The sequence below is a fragment of the Perissodus microlepis genome, chromosome 12 (assembly GCF_051167445.1).
Source record: "Perissodus microlepis isolate ML-2025 ecotype Zambia chromosome 12, ASM5116744v1, whole genome shotgun sequence".
Lineage (NCBI taxonomy): Eukaryota > Metazoa > Chordata > Actinopteri > Cichliformes > Cichlidae > Perissodus > Perissodus microlepis.
In genome coordinates this window covers 35,586,092-35,606,135 of record NC_140472.1, presented here as the reverse complement: position 1 = coordinate 35,606,135, position 20,044 = coordinate 35,586,092, and the positions used below count along the sequence as shown (strand labels likewise).

Genomic DNA, 20,044 nt, shown 5'->3' with positions numbered 1-20,044 from the left:
CTGCCCATTACAGACAGACGATGTAAGAAAATGGTTTTGATAAAATTTCATGTCCTTTGTAGAGAGCAGCAGATAGAAAAGGCAGAAATTTGTCTCCAGTATATGTTTTATTATTGAATGTGAACATAATGTAAATATTCTCTGTAAACACCACATGGATACAGATTCACTCCGAGATTCAGTGTGCGGGGGGGCTGCTCACCAGGGCAGACCAGTGGCGGTTTTTGGAGCATCAGAGGGAGTGTTCGCCCAGAGCGCCAAACAGGCTAGGACCGCCTCTGGATCAGACTGCGAAGTCTCGACCAGTGATCACACTTAAATTTAATTAGATCACAAATTTAAGTAAAAAAAGTCACACAAGTTTCATTGTGAAATCGAAACTTCCTCATTCACACGGCTACGTCTTGGGGATGGGGGGGGGGGAGTCTCCACCTTTTTTTTTAACATTTTAAACACTTTCGTTTTCATTCGGATGGACGTTTTGCTGCAAAACGGTTAAACCGGTGAGTAACTCAACCGACAATGAAATACTTTAAGATCTTGTAATAATCTGCTGCTGAGCTGCTCATTAAACCAGACGAAGCTTCAGTGTTGATATTACTGACTGATCATCAATCACTAATCTATTCCTGTTAGGTTAGTCAGATTTATATCGACATAATGATATCTCGGCAATTTGTCTGACGACCTGGAAACAGCTTCCTGATCACTCAGACTGCACACACAGCGTCATTTTCAAATAACTCGGTCAAAGTATGTGTAAGTGTCACAGAAATGGCTTATGTATAAAGAAGTTTAATAGATGGTTCCAGCAGTTAAAATGTCCTTGCTTGTACATTTCTGTGGTGAATATTGTAAAGGTGTGTTTATCTTGTCACAAAGAACAAGTTTTGTTACACCGCTATTATCGTGAGGTTTGGGCGTGATAGTATAGGCTGTGAGCCCACGTTTAATAATCACGCTAAGGAGTTCAGCGAGCTATCTGCAAAGGCCTGGTTAGTCTACCAGCTGTACAAGGTATTTGCTATCTGTATTGTAATATTGTGAAAATTTGTAATGTATGGTGTTCTAATTATTTTATGTTTTAATTTAGAATGCGCAAGACTGTAAAGCTATTCTTCTAGGACCTCCGAAGTGGCAGGCGGTCACGAGGTAATTTTTTGTTGTTAAAGCACAAATGTTACTTTTGATAGACTGAAGCGCTTAAAGCCTTTGTGTTTTATGTTTGTAGTTTTCACGGCGTTCAATAAATGCAGCGAAGCGCCCGTCTTGAAGAAGCCGTGCCTGTGTTGTCATTTCGGAGTTACAGTACGAGCGTTTGAAACGGAAATACAGAAAAAAGCCCGAGAACAACGACGCGATTTGTACAGTTTAATGTGGAATTTGATCCTCTGATTGTCAGTTTGTGTTAAAATGAGACCCTCCGGTTTCTTTTCTGCAACACTAAGAAAGTTTTTTTTTTTAATTTCAAATGATCAAAATGCATGCAAATGGTAAATGCAGCGTTTTAGATTTCAAATGTGAAACACAACCAGGAAGAAAAACGTACATAACAGAAAGTTACATTTATATGGTTTTGTCTTATTATCAATAAAGGCCCCAAAATCTTTGTACGTTATACTGTGGATGCATTATAGATCATACATTCTTATATATTTTATTTCAATGAAAAAATTTATTTATCTGACTTGTTGCCATTTAGGCCACAATATATGCTTTAGCAAAAAGGAAAGTTTGAAGCCTAATCTTGAAAGTAGAGATAGTGTCTGTCTCCTGAATCCAAACTGGAAGCTGGTTCCACAGAAGAGGGGCCTGAAAACTGAAGGCTCTGCCTCCCATTCTACTTTTAAATACTCTAGGAACAACAAGTAGGCCTGCAGAGAGAGCGAAGTGCTCTAATAGGCTGATATGGTACTACAAGGTCATTAAGATAAGATGGGGCCTGATTATTGATAATGCATTTAAATAATAACATGTACAGTGAAAGAACTTACAGTAAGAATTTATGCTAAAATTATTATTTAATTTTTTTTTAACTTAGTTAAGGTGTAAAATAGTTAGAAAATGGTTATTAGCAGCCGTACACTCACAGTTACTTACCACCTTTATTTTACTTTCTTAACAGGTACCAACTGAGGTACTAATGTGTTGTTGGCCCATGTGAAACTTAAAGTCTCTACACGGTCTGGTTTATCTGTTGGAACATGTCATAAATGTCCCCATTCTCCTAGACTACCTGAGTAATCCTTGACAACTTCAAAATATTTATTTGTTCTAACTGCACTCAGTTTCTACTTCTGGACATGAGCCAGTCAGACCTGAATATCCGGAACATGCTCAAACAGTTCCTAGTTGCAGATGTTTTTGCAGGTCTGAATAAAACAGTTCCAAGCAGAAACTCTATCTCACTGAGAGATGAAGGTTATAGTCACACCACAGGTCAAAGGTTACTGGAGTGTTAATGTCTTCATAAAGGTACCATAATAAGATTTTACTGGTTGTTTGTATTAAGGTCAAATAGCACTATCTAATTCAATGCATTTTTTAACCTTTCAGCCACTACTTCTTATTGCTTTAAGTTTGAAACTCTTCTTGTCTTTTGTGCAAACAAATCATGTCTGTTTATTAAGCTTCCATATTAATGGTTGAGGTGTGGTTTCTTTCTCAAATTTTAGGTAACTGAACATGTTAAATTATTAGCTCTACAATCACAATAACATAACTACTAAGTTTGTCCTAAACCAGGGCTCATCATTAGCCACTGTTGAGCCCTTCTGACATAAACCAAACTTTTACTGAGAAGAATCAGAATCCCTAATTATGTAGTTACAGTTGTTCCAAGATAATAAGAACAGTAACAGACTGTCCATCCATCTTCTTCCACTTATCTGGGGCTGGATCGCAGGGGCAGCAGCCAAAGCAGGGAAGCCCAGACCTCTCTCTCCCCAGCCACCTCCTCCAGCCTGTCCGGAGGAACACCAAGATGTTCCCAGGCCAGATATAATCTCTCCAGCGTGTCCTGGGTCTGCCCGGGAAACCTCGCCCAGGAAGCGCCCAGGAGTAGTGATGGGATTTTTGGCTCTTTTTAGAGAACCGGCTCTTTCGTCTCCCAACCGGCTCTTCAGGTTGTTTTGTTGCTTTAATTAATTTATTATTAACAATAATATAAAATTATGCACAAAAGGAATTACTAATGTAAAAGAAAAGTGGTTTTATGTATATATGTTTATATATAAATAAATGCGGTGGCCCCTTGAGACAAAACACGTACAAACTCCAAAACACATTTCTAGCATTAACTGAACTTCCAAAACAGAGCTACTAGATCACTTAAATTACACAATTGAAAGCATATGTGTATTGTTGTGTATTTATACACAAGCACTCATATATATTCAAATAATTTAAAAAAAGTTAATTTACCTGTTACTACCACACACCAAATCCGGTCGTTGGTACTTGCTGGCTTGTGTAGCCACTAAGTAAGCTCAACACTGCCCCCTAGCATCCTGGAGCACTTCTGTTGTGTTTTGTACGTGTTTGAGTTTTTACGTGTTTTGGAGTTTGTACGTGCTTTGTCTGTAGGGGCCACCATAAATATACTTTTACTTATTCACTCCACATAAAATATAATTAAAAAAAAATCATATAATACAAAAACCAACTATTCACATTTCAACTTTTAACTATTTAAATTTTCAGCTTTTTCCTTTTAAACAAATTTAAAGTGAAACAACACAAAACACTGCAAACCACAACACAATTAAATATAAATTAAAAAATGAAAACAAAAAGAAGATGCATATTCTCTGTCATATGGACCTGCATGAATAAACTTTCTGAATCCTTTATCATCTGCAACTGAAAATAGTTGTGGATGATTACTATACCTAATGTGACGTTGTTGTCCCTGGCTTTCTCTCTCTCTCTCTCCTGCTCTGTTCCTGTGCTACTGAGTGTAACTACCGCCCCTCCCCCCTCTGCCCAGTGCAAAGCACAAGGCTCGCGTGCGGAGTGAAGCGGGATAAAAAGTGCGAGAGAGAGAGAAAGAAAGGAAAAAAACCCCACGGCTCGCGATAAGGAGCCGGCTTGCGTCGTTCACGTCAAAGAGCCGTTTCGTTCGCGACAGACACATCACTACCCAGCAGGCATCCTTGTCAGATGCCCGAACCACCTCAACTGGCTCCTTTCAATGTGAAGGAGCAGCGGCTCGTCTGAGCCCCTCCTGAATGGCCATATTATTGTAGGGTCCGTGCCTTGGAAGCGTGGTGTTGTTGTGATTGCAGACCTCAGCAGACAGCAGGAGTTTATTTTTCCTGATATGATTGAGGTTAGAAATCCAACCAAGTCTGTTTACACATGTTTTCATGTGTTAGAGCCCTGACTTCAGTTCAGGAGATGAACCTTCAGGTCAGAAGGATGAGGATGAGGTTTTATTAAGATGCTGGTGGCATCTCTTTCCTTTGCATTTTCTGTTCTTTCATGAAGGAGTGATAAAATATAGACATGTTCCTTCATATCTTGAGTCTGAAGGTGCAGATGTGAATGAAAATTTGCTTCTATTGCCCACAAATGAATATAAATTCTTACAGATGTAATAGATATGCAGCTGGTCTCTAGTCGCATAAATGAAACGGAATTAGGCAGAACTGTGTTCTTCTTGGCTACCATATTTAAGACAGCAGTTGCAGAAACTTCCACAAATAACTGCCTGCTGTGTTTTTAATTTATAAATTGTACGATTATCAGTATTGGAAGACTTAATTGCACACTAATCAATATATATTTGTGAGTACAATATTATTTTTCTATCAAATAAACTGAAACATGAATGAATGTACCTTTCAAACTATGGGATAAAAATGACTATAACTTAGATTATGGAGCACGTTTTCATGTGCATTTTATTTTTACTAATTTTATTTATTTATTTATTTTGCAATAATTAAATGTCTTTCGCAGATGTTTACACAGTTGTCTGTTGACCAATTCTCCATTCAGCACTATGCACTAAAAGCACAATAAGTGAAGCATGTTGTAGCCTGCTCCCTAGAACAGTGAATTATCAATTAAAATCATCAGGAAGGCACAGTGATAATATTTTTTCTTCTGTTATTTTCTTTGTTCTACTGTACCAGCTGGTTTGCTACCTATATTATGAACTGGTGCATTATTTTCTCTGATTTTATCTTTTTTAGGTTGTTTGTCTAATAACTCATATTTCCCACAGTGTGACCTCATGGCAACTACAGTAACTGGTGAGTTCAATCAGATTTTATAACTAATGCTAAAAAATGACTGCATCTCCCTTTCTGTAGACAAAAGTGTGTGTTGTTGTAATAGCTTTCTGTTTTTGTGAAAGGAAATAATCTGCAGCATCATAATACGCCACTTATCCCTTTCATGCATGAATTATGACAACCTCAACCCAGAGATTTTTCTGAAATATTTTTATTCATCTTTAGGCAAGACATTTTTGAACTTCAGTTTTTTAAACATGTACTTTTCAAAGAGTTTTTTACATGTCCACTTAGGTGGACAAAACTGGCTGACCAGTGGGTGGCAGGGTATAGAGTGACACATCAATTCAATTCAATTCAATTCAATTCAATTCAATTCAATTCAATTCAATTCAATTCAATTCAATTCAATTCAATTCAATTTTATTTATATAGCGCCAAATCACAACAAAAGTCGCCTCAAGGCGCTTCATGGATACAGAGAAAAACCCAACAATCATATGACCTCCTATGAACAAGCACTTTGGCGACAGTGGGAAGGAAAAACTCCCTTTTAACAGGAAGAAACCTCCAACAGAACCAGGCTCAGGGAGGGGCGGGGCCATCTGCTGCGACCGGTTGGGGTGAGAGAAGGAAGACAGGATAAAAGACATGCTGTGGAAGAGAGACAGAGGTTAATAACAGATATGATTCAATGCAGAGAGGTCTGTTAACACATAGTGAGTGAGTGTTGGAACACTAGAATGGAACATCGGTGTCCATTGTAGTGGTTTATGTGCAAATATACCATCAACACTGACACAAATACAAGAAATCAGCCTTTGAATAGCTGTCCACTGTAGTGACCACTATGCGTGAAAGGGTTAATTTATCTTTTTATAGAATGAAGAGTACAACTTGTTTGTCAGGTAACATGATAGCTGATAGATTTTTTTTAATCTAGTTTATCCATCAATGGATAAAAACTGCATACGGTGTTGAAATTAAGTCTGTCTGTCGGCTTTTGATTTGATTTTTGATTTTTATTGATTAGCATTCAAATATCTCAGTGAAGACAGAACAAAGATTTACCACAAAGCAAGAAAGCATGAGACAAGGCTAATCAAAAGGTATTGGCTGAAGCATTTCTTTCTAGTTTGAGGTTTTCTTTCAGTTCCAGCCTCATTTTTCTGATTGGTGGGGCTCTCAGTGCACTCATTTCACTTCCTCTTCCTGTTGAAGTGCAACCTGGTGCATATTTGTATCTGTACTAGATTTCTAGATATCTTACCATTACCAAATTCCATGTATTTTGTCATGTTCAACTTGACTAATTTATTTATATAAAACTATTTGTTTCTATTTGTTTGATTCATCTCTCAACACAAAGTAATACAACACAGAACTAACTAAATCAAACCATAATGACTACTAAAATCTACAACAAATGAAGAGGCTACACAAAATGGAATGTATAAAAGATCACAAAAGATCAGAGTCTAATAACAAGTCTATACAATTAAGCAAAATAACCTATAAAACACTTGACAGTAACAAAATTTGAAAATGCAGGACACAAGTCAATAACCTATAAACTAAATGATGATTAGCAAAGAAATACAGAAACTCAACTGTAAGGATAACCTAAAAGGTAGGACTTCAATGAATAAGCAAACTCCAGCCTGAAAGGTTATATCTTACATAATAATACATAACAAAAGAGCTGCAAAGGAACAAAACCTGAACTTAAAACGTCTTGATGCATGCTTAATCATCTAGGAAATCCCAAAAAGGTTACAGTAAACCTACGGATACAGATCAGTATTTAAGGTTTGACTCTCATCATCCTCTGGGGTACAAACTGGGTGTCATCAGGATCCTACAACATAGAGCGAACATCATCCCCACAGACACAGCGGCCAGGGAAGCAGAAGAACATCACATCAAGAAGGCCCTGAGTAAATGTGGTTATCCCAGCTGGACTTTTGTCAAAGGCACCTAAGGAAAGCTCCAGCCGATCCAGGAGAGAAGGAAAACTGCTGCCTAAGGGAAAACCTGTAGTGATCCCGTATGTGTCAGGGGTATACATATACATATGTTCACCCTGACTGGGATAGGGTTACCGGGGCCCTGCTTTGGAGCCAGGCCTGGGGAGGGTGGCCAAGGGCGAGCGTCTGGTGGCCGGGCCCTAGTCCATGGGGCCCGGCCGGGCACACCCAGAAGAAGGGACATGGGCCCATCTTCCTGCAGGCCCACCACCCGCAAGAGGCACCATAGGTTAGGTGCATTGTGAGCTGGGCGGTGGCCAGGAGCGGAGGTCCTGGCAGACTGATCCCCGGCTACCAAGACTGACAATTGGGACACGGAATGTCACCTCTCTGGTAGGGAAGGAGCCTGAGTTAGTGCGTGAGGCTGAGAGGTCCCGGCTAGATATAGTCGGGCTCACCTCAACGCAAGGCTTGGGCTGGAGTTTCCCCTCGTGAGAGGTGGTGGGCTGGGGTGGGTATCCTGGTATCCCTGGTATTCTCATAATTGTTAAATTATTTTCATATTTCTTATATCTATTTTCAAATTTTTATTTTGATATCTTGGAAAGTTTCTATACAATCTATTTCCTTTTTACAGGCATTTTACAATCTTTTTTTTACATTCACAACACTTGTTTGGCCGGACAATTTTTGTCATTTTTTAAAAAATACTTAAAGAACTGCATCATGTGCTTTATTAACATTGTTTTTAGTCCTGTTCCAAAAATAATTTCAATCCATCCATTGCACAGAAGATCTGCGTCGCCAGACAGGAAGCAGCTTTGAAGTCCTACCACAAAACAGTGAGTCACACTGAACTGTGTCAGCCTGAACTTAAAATATATGTAAATTTACAATAGTATGTTTGTGCACTCTGTTAGAACTAAAACCTCTGGATTTAAACCTCACTGAAACAAAAGGAGTCAATCTTCAGTATGCTGCATGTCTGTGTTTCGCGGCCTTTTCTAAATCTGTGTTTCCCACAGTGTCTGAGCTGAGGGTTGTTCTGCTGGGGAGCAGCTGGACTGAGAAAAAAGAAGTAGGAAATCTCTTACTGGGACAGACTGTGTTTAGCAGTAAGCCTAAATGCTTTGTGAGAATTGGTGGACCACTGGGGGACAAAAAAATTGTTCTTATCAACACCCCCTACCTGCCTCCTCTCAACACCTCCCACCATGATCTGACAGAGTTTATAAAAGACTGTGCAAAACACTCTGCTCCTGGACCTCATGTGTTCCTGCTGCTTGTACAGCCTGAAAACTTTACAGAAGAGCACAAACTGAGACTCTGCAGAGTCCTTCAAGGTTACAGTGATCGATCATTTGATCATTCACTGATACTGATCTCAGCACCCAGAGAGGAGAGCTCAAGTTCTGTTGAAGACTTCATGAAAAGTCCAGCATTAAATGAAATGATCAAAAAATGTAAATGCAGATACTTGAAGAGGAGCAACGTTGAACTTCCAGAGCTGTTAACATATTTGGGGGAAATTACAAAGGACAACAATGGAGAGCATGTCAGCTATGAAGCTTTTGAGGACACAGAACAGAATTTATCAAAAGATCAACAACCCCCCCCAAAAAAGGAGACGAAGACTCCAATCACTGACGCTGTTAAAGCTGCAGGTAAGATGAGAAACTCTTCTGACAAGGATGAAATACACAGAATATATAACATCTATGATTCAATAATCAGCACAGCAATTTCTTATTTTCACAGGATTGCCCAATAAATTAAAACTAATCAATCCTCAAGTTTCTGGAAAAACACCTTTGACCAACAGTAAGTAAAATTTTCTCAGGGCTCATCCTGTTATCATTCTTTTGTCCTTTTTTGGTCTGAACATCCAACAGTTTTAATTATGCTAGGATAGGCTCCAGTGCCCCTGCGAGGCTGAAAAGGATAAGAAGAAGAAAATGGATGAATTATATATATTAGTAGGCTTGTGCAGAACTTCGGTGAGCTGAGGTTGTTTAAACTTAATAATTTAACATTAAACTTTGACATTAAACAAACAGTTGTGCAAATAGCTTAAATGTTTAACACATTCACACACAATGACGAACTGTGTTGGTGTTTGGATTTTAATCTTTAAGTGTGACTCACATCACATCACATTTGACCAAGTCAATCGATGAGTAATACTAAAGGTTCACTGAGCATACTGAGGACTGAAGAGATCTCCTCGTACAAGCCAAGTGTTGTGATTTTAGATTAATTTGTGTTATTGTGTTCTCTTTGTTGTATCACAGTGTCTGCATTCAGGATTGTGCTGCTGGGCAAAAGTGAAGATAAGAAGACAAAACTTGGTAACTTGATCATTGGGTACCAAGGATTTCACTGCCAAAGACAATCACCCATCATTCACTGTGTGGCCTCCTGTGGAGAGTGGAGAGGAAAACTACTGACAGTAGTCAAAACTCCAGACTTGTTCAGTCTGTCTGAGGAGGACATGAGAAGAGAAGTGAAGAGCTGTGTGAGTCTCTGTCATCCTGGACCAAATGTTCTGCTGCTGTTGGTGAAACCATCAAAATTCAGTGAGGAGAACAGAAAAACTCTGAAGTTCATCCTGAGTCTGTTTGGTCACAATGCCTTTAAACACTCGATAGTCGTCATCACACATGAGAATGAAATGAGTTTCTCTGTGAATGAAGTCCTTATAGAATGTGGAGGAAGGCACTACAACATGTTTGACGATAACTATAGATCGTTAATGGCGATGATTCAGGAAATGACAAATCAATATTATCACAGCATCAAACCATCTTTAAACCTGGTTCTGTTTGGGAGGAGAGCAGCAGAGAAGACTTTAGCAGCCAAGGCCATTTTAGGTCAGACTGAGCTTCATTCAGCCTCCAACTCATCAGAGTGTGTTAAACATCAGGGAGAGGTGTGTGGACGTTGGGTTTCCCTGGTGGAGCTGCCTGCCTTGTATGGAAAACCTCAGCAGGCAGTGATGGAGGAATCACTCAGGTGTATCTCCCTCTGTGATCCTGAGGGTGTCCATGCCTTCATCCTGGTCCTACCTGTGGCTCCCCTCACTGATGAAGACAAGGGAGAGTTAGAGACCATCCAGGACACATTCAGCTCTCGAGTCAATGACTTCACCATGATTCTGTTCACTGTGGACTCAGATCCTACAGATCCAGCTGTTGGTAACTTTGTAAAGAAAAACCAGGACATCCAGGAGCTCTGTGAGAGCTGTGGAGGAAGATATGTTGTTCTCAACATCAAAGACAAACAGCAGATCCCACAGCTGTTGGAAACTGTGGAAAAAATCAGTGTCCACAAAGACAAATCATACTGCTACACAATGTACACATTTGGACAAGCCCAACTAGAGAAGATGTTACAACAAGAGAAATTCATCACCCAACTTGCACAGAACAAAAGCACTGCTGCTTGTAAGTACTTTCTTCTTCTTCTTTTCCCCTCTAACCCATGTTTGATGTAGACTGGTAGACTGTACTGACTGTTGACATTGTATGCAGGTCATGAAGAGATGCAGAGCGTGGGGTGTCTCAGGATTGTGCTGATAGGTAAGACTGGCTGTGGAAAGAGCTCTTCAGGAAACACCATTCTAGGAAGAGCAGATACATTTTTATCTAAACCTTTCCAAAAGTCGGTCACCAAGCGCTGTCAGAAAGAACAGGGTGATGTCACCGGTCGTCCGGTTGTTGTGGTCGACACTCCTGGACTCTTTGACAACAGTTTATCACATGAAGAGATCAATGAGGAGATGGTGAAATGCATCAGCCTCCTGGCTCCAGGACCACATGTCTTCCTGTTGGTGTTACAGATTGGCAGATTCACCCCAGAGGAGAAGGAGACACTGGAACTGATCAGGAAAGGTTTTGGGAAGAATTCAGAAAAGTTCACCATCATTCTTTTAACAAAAGGAGACACACTGAAACATGAAAATGTGTCTATTGAAGAATACATTGAAAACTCTGAAGATTCCTTTAAGAAGCTGATCTCTGACTGTGGAAGAAGGGTGCATGTGTTTGACAACTATGATAAGCAAAACCGCTCACAGGTCAGTGAGTTGATAACAAAGATTGACACCATGGTGAAGGACAATGGAGGACGCTGCTACACCAATGAGATGCTGGAAGAGGCTGAAGCTGCGATACAGAATGAAGTAGAGAGAATCCTGAAGGAGAAGGAAGAAGAGATGAAGAGACAGAGAGAGGAGCTTGAAAGAAAACATGAGGAAGAAATGAAAGCAATGACAAAAAGAATGGAAGAAGAGAAGAAAAAACTTCAGCAGGAAAGAGACCAGAAACTCAAGGAGATGGAGGAAAATATAAAGAAGGAGCGTGAGGAGAGGAAGAAAGAACAGGAAATGAGAGAAGAAGAGAACAGGAAATGGAAAAATGAGGAAGAATTATACAGACAGAATTTGAAAACACAACTTGAAATGTTGGACAAACAAATTCACTCAGAAAAAGAGGAAAAGAAAAGTGTGGATCAAAAGCTGGAAGAGAACAGAGAAGAGATGAGGAGAAAACAAGAAGCCTGGGAGATAGAACGAAGTGAATGGTGGGAGAAACAAAGACAAGAAGATGAACAGAGACAAGAAAAACAGCAAATAAAACTTGAAAACCTTGAAGAAATGTACAAGCAGGAAATAGAAAAACATGAAAAGAAAAGAAAAGAAGAAGATCAAAAGAGGAGAGAAGAGGAGAAGAAAGAACGAAATCAGCTGGAAGAAAACTATAAAATACGTGTGGAAAATCTGAAGAAGATGCATGAAGATGAGGCCAGAAAGAAAGCTGAAGAGTTCAATGATTTCAAAGAGAAACACAACAAAGAGTTCGCAGCTCAGAAGGAGGAGCACGAGAAGAAGGTTAAAGACAAAGATGAGAAGTATGACCTGTTAAAGGCTCTGGCTGAGCACACTGAAAAACAAAAGAGAGAAAAGCATCAAGCAGAAATCAAAGATGTGATAAAATGTCTTTCCAAGAAGAGAGGGAACGTGAAAAAAATCAAAGAGTTGCTGATAAAACACGAGGCTCAAATGAAGATTACAAAAAACCAGGATGAAAAAGAAAACCTGCAGAAAATCCATGAAACAGAAATAAGTGAACTAATACAAAAACTTCTGGATGAAGTTGAAACATCTTCCTGCAGCATTTTATGAGGGGATTTTTTTGTGTTTTTGTGACAGAGCTCCATGAATAAAAGATTTTCTGTACATTTAGTTAAATGTTGAGATGAGAATGCCAGTGTGTGTGCTGATGCTTATAGATCTGAATGTACTTAATCGAGCGCAACAGAATCCAGATTAAACTGCTTATGATTTTCTAACTGATCAGATACAAATTCATAAATTTTATGGTCAATTTGTGAACATTTTACAGATCACAGACAGAATTCTTAATTTATCTTATAAATTCTTACTTTCAGGATTGCGTTCCATTTTGTTTCTTTTGAGAGTCATTGACATGTGCAGTATGAATTGCTGCCATGTAACTCTTCAGGTTATAGCACATTTTGAAGCAGTTTAATTTTTTGGTATATTTTATGTTGATTATTTTCATGTAGTACCATATTAAACAATAGAAGAAGCTTCAGCTGGTTATTAGATTTTTGGACATTTGTTGTAATTTTATAAATATTCAGTAGTAAATATATATGAATATCCTTTATGCTGTTCTTCTTGATGATTAAAAAAACTGTGGAAATTTATTTTTCCATGTGTTCCTGTTGTTTTACCTAGGCAATTGAAAATTATCATCCTTTCTATCCCCATTCATTATAAAAGAAGAAGTATTTGTCAGCCAAGAGAGGACGAGCCTGATGCTGGAGGAATAGAGTCTCATCAAATAAAATGAGCTTTAAAGACTGATAAACACTGAGTGTAATGACATAGTTATCTACCAGTTTGAGGTTGTCACAGCAGAGCATTTGTCTCGACACATGCAATGAAATGAAATGACCAAAAGCAACAAAAGATGTCCACTGTTTCAAATATGATTTAATATTTCTTTCATGTAAACAAACTCAGAGTTGACAAACTCCAAAATGATTCAATCCATAACACAGCAGGTGAAAAATCTTTGGCTCTTTCTCTCTACTGCCAGATTCTGTCTGCTGATGTCACTGATTAAATAAAAGCATAAACACTGGTATCACAGCTCCTACTAGTGGTGGGAGGTTCATGATTTCAAAAGTGCTTGTTCATATTGAATAAAACTCAAATGTGTGGAATGAGCCTTGAATTTTTAGAGTGAACCTTGAAAATATTGAATTAAAGTGTGAGTATACAGAATAAACCCCTTGAATATTAATGCTTAAACACAATCAGAGTGAGAAAGCTGGTTTAAAAAATATGTGATTTGATATGAGACTTGAAAGTGGAGAGTCAGCGTTCTTGGTGTTTGGGAGGGTATTGCATTGGAAGCTGAGCTGTTGAAGGACTTTTCCATAGAAAATGAAACAATTGAGAGTTAGATAGAAGACTTTGATGACTTTGTGAAGAAACTGCTACACAACTGTGGAGAGAGATATCAGGTCTTCAACAGCAAAAATCAGACAGATCGAGGTCAGAGAGCTGCTGACAAAAGCTGATAGCATGGTGAAGGAGAATGGAGGCAGCTGCTTCAACAGGGAGATGTGCCGAGGCCGAGGCAGCCATACAGAAGGTGTCAGGGAGCAGCTGTGTGCAGGCAGGAGTGGGCCCAAAGGCAGGACTAAACACATATGGGGAAAAACTTCGAAGAAGGCTTTATTCATGGAAAGGCAAAGGGGACAGCTTGTACAGCTGCTGTTATTGTGTATATATTTATTTATTTATTTATATTTCTTCATACATTCTTATATAGTTCTATACTGTGTATTGTGTATTTTGTTGTACAGTTATTTTATTTTCAACTTTAATTTATATATTTTATCTTATTCTTTCCCAGTTAAATGTACCCTTCATTCTAATTTGTGTTGTACAGTTATTTCATTTTTAACCTTAATTTATATTTTATTCCTTCCTAGTTAAATTTACCCTTTTTAATTTTTCATATTTATTTCCTATTTTATTCATAGCCTTTTCCTTTTTTTTTTTTTCTTTAGGTCACGAGCAGTTGTCTAAGCATTTCACTGCATATCGTACTGTGTATGACTGTGTACGTGACAAATAAAATTTGAATTTGAATTTGAATTTGGATACAAAAATTAAACTGGAAAAGCTAATCTCACAAAGAGACACAGGGAAAACACGGGGACGAGCACATAACACTGAGGTACGATGCAAATACAGAGAAGGTAATGAGAGAAGTGGACAAGAAGAAGAGATGAAGAGGAAGGAGGAAGAACAAGAAAGCACAAGGAAGAAATGGAAGTAATGAAAAGAAGAATTGAAAGAGAAAAAGAGGAAACTGAACAGGAGAGAAAACAGATTGAAAACACTAAAAAAAGTAAGGAAAACATTAAAAAGAACATAAGCAGAGAAAGAAAGAGCAGAAAATGAGAGAACAAGAAGAAGACAGGAAAAGGAAAAATGAAGGAGAATTCCAACAGCATGAGTGGGAAGAAAAACTGAAATCTCCTGAGAAAAAAAACAGAATCAAAGGAAAAGCAACAGAGAGCTGGAACAGAACAGAGAAGCAACGAGTGGAAATCTCTGATTGTCAGCAAGACCAAGGAGCTGGTGGTGGACTTCAGAAGGAGTCAGCACAGAGACTACAAGCCCATTATCATCAATGGAGCTCCAGTGGAGAGGGTGCAGTCCTTCAAGTATCTCGGTGTCCACATCTCCTCAGACCTGACAGGGTCTGCCCACATTCAGGTCCAGACTAAAAAGGCTAGGCAGCGCCTGTGCTGTCATCAATGAGACAGGACTCATTACCACATTCTCATGTCATCCTTCACTACAGCACAAGACACTTTGCCCAAATATTGCACAGAAAACAAATGGCAGATAGATAGACAGACAGACAGACAGACAGATAGATGGTTAGGATGGAGGTGGTCTTTTATAATTGCCCTGGTTCTGGAGAGACATCGGTGCTGGCAATTAAGTCCAGGGAGGACCAGCGTACCACACAGGGATGGCATGCTCCAGCACACTCTCGATAGTGGCATGATGGAAGGACTAGTGGGTCAGTCTGCAGTCTGTTCCATCTCAGAACCCTCAGAAAATGGAGGCGCTGCTGGGCTTTGATGTGTTTGTAGTCCAGGATAGGTCCTCGGAAATGTGGGTACAGTGATGTACAATGCAAATATAAATAAAATTAATAAAAATGTTAGTTACAGAGTTACAATAAAAATAGGTTTTTAATCTGGACTTAAAACTGGCACTGATGTAGCTTGTCTAATGTGGAGAGGAAGGTTATTCCAAATATGAGCCGCAATAGAGAACGCTCGGTCTCCTCTAAGCTTCAGCTGCGACTTAGGAACTGAAAGAAACAGATGCTCAGCTGACCGAAGCGAACAAATGGGGACATGGGGCTACAAGAAATCAGACAAATAAACAGGTGTCAGACCATTTAGAGATTTAAAAACCAATAAAAGGACCTTAAAACGGATCCTAAATTCAATTGGAAGCCAATTTAGAGAGGCCAAAACCAAAATTTCCTTCTACCAGTTAAAAATCGTGCCGCAGCATTTTGCACTAGTTGCAAGCGTGACAAGGTACTCTGCCCAACCCATATTAAAAGGGAATTGCAATAATCCAAAGGTGAAGTAATAAAGGTGTAAATAACAGTTTCCAAGTCACGCTTGGAAAGAAACAGGTTAACCTTCGATAAATGTCTGAGGTGATAGAATGCTGCTTTTTATTAATATTAATATTGATGTACTGTCTAAGTCGGCTGTCTCTCACCCTTTACCCCCCCCCCCCCCCCCCCCCCCCCCCCCCCCGTTGCTTGTCATGTGTTTCTTTGGTGTATTAAGAGTTTTTCATGTTCCTCATGTTGTGCTTTTCCATGTTATACCTCTCTGACCTGTCTTCCCCATGTGATGTTTGTGTAATGTATGTATGGTCGGAGGGTAAGATGGCGCCGCCATTGCGTGCAATAGGTCGGCAGCCTTAACATGAAATTTCCCCTTGTGGGACTAATAAAGGTATATCAATCAATCAAACCACCTGCGGCTACCATCCCGTCGCCTGCAGCGCCACTGCCAGTGGCATCTACTCTGTCGTCTGCAGTGCCACCACCTGCTCCACCACCTGCGGTTGCCATGCAACCGTCTGGTCCAGCTCCATCACCTGTGGTTGACATACCACTGTCTGGTCCAGCTTCGACCCAGCCAGAGGTCAATGCCATGCCAGGTTACGTCCACGTGCAGAGTACCTGGTGCCTGCCAGATCGCCTCCAGTTCCAGCACTCCCTGCGCCTGCCAGGTGACGTTCGCCGCCAACAAACATTGTTTTTTGTGATGGGTCTGTTCAGTGAGTCTCGTCTGTTATGTGTCCTGTCTGTCTAACTCATGTCACGTCTGCATCATATTTATGGTTTCTCTTTTACTTTGAAGGGTACTTGTGTTCAATGTTCACTGCTTTAGTTTAACTTCCACTGTGGTGTCATTTGGTTCATTCTAGTCAGCTTTTTCCCCATGTTCCCCACTTCCCCTAATCACCTCAAGTGTGTATTTAAGTTCTCTGTCTTCCTGTGTTCAGCGTTGTGTCTTCTGTGCTACTTACCCCACATCAAGTCACAGTATTTCTTGTTATTCTTACAGATCATTTATAGTGTCCTTAGTGTTCATAGTATTCGTAGTTGTCATAAGTCTACAGGGAGTGCAGAATTATTAGGCAAGTTGTATTTTTGAGGAATAATTTTATTATTGAACAACAACCATGTTCTCAATGAACCCAAAAAACTCATTAATATCAAAGCTGAATGTTTTTGGAAGTAGTTTTTAGTTTGTTTTTAGTTTGAGCTATTGAAGAAGGTGTCTTCCAGAAACTGGCAGTAGGACTGGGAGTTGAGCTTGACTCCATCCTCAACCCGAAAAGGCCCCACAAGCTCATCTTTGATGATACCAGCCCAAACCAGTACTCCACCTCCACCTTGCTGGCGTCTGAGTCGGACTGGAGCTCTCTGCCCTTTACCAATCCAGCCACGGGCCCATCCATCTGGCCCATCAAGACTCACTCTCATTTCATCAGTCCATAAAACCTTAGAAAAACCAGTCTTGAGATATTTCTTGGCCCAGTCTTGACGTTTCAGCTTGTGTGTCTTGTTCAGCGGTGGTCGTCTTTCAGCCTTTCTTACCTTGGCCATGTCTCTGAGTATTGCACACCTTGTGCTTTTGGGCACTCCAGTGATGTTGCAGCTCTGAAATATGGCCAAACTGGTGGCAAGTGGCATCTTGGCAGCTGCACGCTTGACTTTTCTCAGTTCATGGGCAGTTATTTTGCGCCTTGGTTTTTCCACACGCTTCTTGCGACCCTGTTGACTATTTTGAATGAAACGCTTGATTGTTCGATGATCACGCTTCAGAAGCTTTGCAATTTTGAGACTGCTGCATCCCTCTGCAAGATATCTCACTATTTTTGACTTTTCTGAGCCTGTCAAGTCCTTCTTTTGACCCATTTTGCCAAAGGAAAGGACGTTGCCTAATAATTATGCACACCTGATATAGGGTGTTGATGTCATTAGACCACACCCCTTCTCATTACAGAGATGCACATCACCTAATATGCTTAATTGGTAGTAGGCTTTCGAGCCTATACAGCTTGGAGTAAGACAACATGCATGAAGAGGATGATGTGGACAAAATACTCATTTGCCTAATAATTCTGCACTCCCTGTAGTCACAGTTCATTCATAGTTTTCTGTTTTACCATAGTCACCTCATTTTAGTGTCCCTAGTTCGTTTCTCCCCTTGGTTTATTTTCATGTGTATCAGTAATCCAGAAAAGGGGTGGTTTAATAAAAACAAGTTCACTGTGTAAAGCTGAAATCTACAACTTTAACATCTGTAATCCCAGCTTACAAGGAAAAAATAATTAAGAAAATAATTTGATTTATATTATTATGATTTATTTAATATACTGTTGAATAAAAAAGCCATACATAATACATAATGTAAAACACGAAAAAGGTCCTGAAATATGAAGACAAATGCACCACAGGCTTATCTCCCAACAAAAAAGTTGTAATAGTAAGTGATAATAAAAAGCAAATAGTTGATGGTTATAACCAATCCCCATAATTGATGAGTTTCAGAAAAATACCTAATATCACAGAACTAACTCTACATATTTCAGAAATGTAATACCACGTTTTCTGTCATGTTTTTATAAAAAATATTTTTGATCATAATGACAGTTGGTTCTTTTCAAATAAAGATAGTAATACAGGACAGAAATCCTCCAATGCAAACAAAATTCTGACATTGAAAAGTTTCCCTAATAAGAACAAGTGTTTAATTAAATATAACTTGATAAGGGAAAATGTGTCCTGGAACTAATACTAATGTAATGTATAACTACTGTGACTAACAATTCAATTCAATTTAATTTAAAACATCACCTCAAGGCGACTGATATTTTGTTGTTGTAATACCAATGCTATTTTACCTTAAAATAGTACATATTGTCAGCAGAAAACACGGTTCACTGAAACATACTGAAAACTTTGTTATTGGGAGAGAAGTCTAATTGTGTGCCGACTAGCTCCTTTTGATTAAGACAAATGTAACCCAGGTCCCACGTAGCTATGGTAAAGCTAGAGTATATAGTACAATGAGACTGGGCCTGGGTTCGTAGTGCTACTAATAATGATACCTGATACCCTCTAATTTAATTAATAAGGACCACCACAACTGGATTTTACACAAATTAAATCCCTCACCTGGTATTTATTTAGACAGCAAAGAAATGAATAAAATAAACAGTTACTTTTATAAAATGAATTGAATTAAAATAAACAAACAAAAATACTGTAAAAGTGACTACATAGGTTTTCAATAAAAGATTGTCAACACAAAATAACTCTTTCTTAGGTGCCAACTGTTATTTCAGTTAAAACAGCTCACACCTTTAAAAGGGATGAATTTCACCCTTTGATAATAACTTTGATTACTGAAATTTGTAACAGTGGGCCCACACACACACACACACTTTAACCTGTCCACACTACACCTGTGGCACAGTGCTTGTTGCAGGCCTGATTCGAAGTTCGGGTGCGGTGAGGCCTAAAAACTGTTGGCCGCTTCACTCAAGCTGAGCAATAAACAAAATACGTGCACTTTAGTTCCAGTTAGTACTCACGAGTCCAATGAGTTTGTTAGTGGGGCAATCAGAAACGGGCAGTTAGCAGTTAGTTCACCAGTAGTGAAGACAGTCAGGGGTGAGAAAACAGCAGGGTCCATCCGGGTAGAAACCTCTCTCTCCCTCTCCTTTCAGAGCGTCCCTCGGCTTCTAAACATATTAAAACACTTGAGCTACAATACCAAATGCTATCACATAACGATTTAGCATTAGCATGCTTTGACTGAAAATCACAGAGCTAAACATGCAGCATGGCATCACAGCACATAACGCGGTAAGCTGCCCTAATTAGCAAGCCGCTAGTTAGCATCACATATCACGCCATTTTACCACTATAACGAATAGTTACAGTACAAATGTCAAGGCACACAGTCTCATTTACCTCTTGCAGATCACAAATAAGTAATATCAGGACCACGGGTAGTCGACCTCAATGATTAGGGATGGGTATCGAAAACCGGTTCTTGTTGAGAACCGGTTCCCACTGTTTCAATTCCTTGGAATCGTTTGCCATTTTTGCAAACGATTCCCTTATCGATTCCAGTCGCCCCGAATGACGTCACCACGTTGCGGAGCGTCAT

General features: G+C 39.4%; 1 protein-coding gene across 15 annotated transcripts; it reads left to right on the top strand.

Annotated features, from left to right (window-relative positions):
* The first annotated feature begins 399 nt into the window (after positions 1-399).
* LOC146376789 (uncharacterized) lies at positions 400-15,315 on the top strand. 15 transcript variants are annotated; one of them, XM_084945389.1, is made up of 8 exons: positions 400-503; positions 1,094-1,152; positions 5,231-5,258; positions 7,999-8,049; positions 8,233-8,871; positions 8,966-9,028; positions 9,499-10,650; positions 10,738-15,315. In XM_084945389.1, the coding sequence occupies exons 3-8, from the start codon at positions 5,240-5,242 to the stop codon at positions 12,387-12,389; spliced, it is 3,576 nt and encodes a 1,191-aa protein (XP_084801515.1). In that variant the 5' UTR covers positions 400-503; positions 1,094-1,152; positions 5,231-5,239; the 3' UTR covers positions 12,390-15,315. The 15 variants fall into 15 exon arrangements, with proteins under 15 accessions (XP_084801515.1, XP_084801512.1, XP_084801508.1 ...); XM_084945386.1 differs by having other exon boundaries at positions 5,199-5,258; XM_084945382.1 differs by having other exon boundaries at positions 2,906-5,258.
* Positions 15,316-20,044: the final 4,729 nt, after the last annotated feature.

Excerpts from the sequence above, each read along its gene's own strand:
- LOC146376789 (XM_084945389.1), top strand. Across the intron at positions 8,050-8,232 it reads TGAAGTCCTACCACAAAACA|TGTCTGAGCTGAGGGTTGTT; the intron begins GTGAGTCACACT and ends TGTTTCCCACAG. Across the intron at positions 8,872-8,965 it reads TGACGCTGTTAAAGCTGCAG|GATTGCCCAATAAATTAAAA; the intron begins GTAAGATGAGAA and ends TTATTTTCACAG.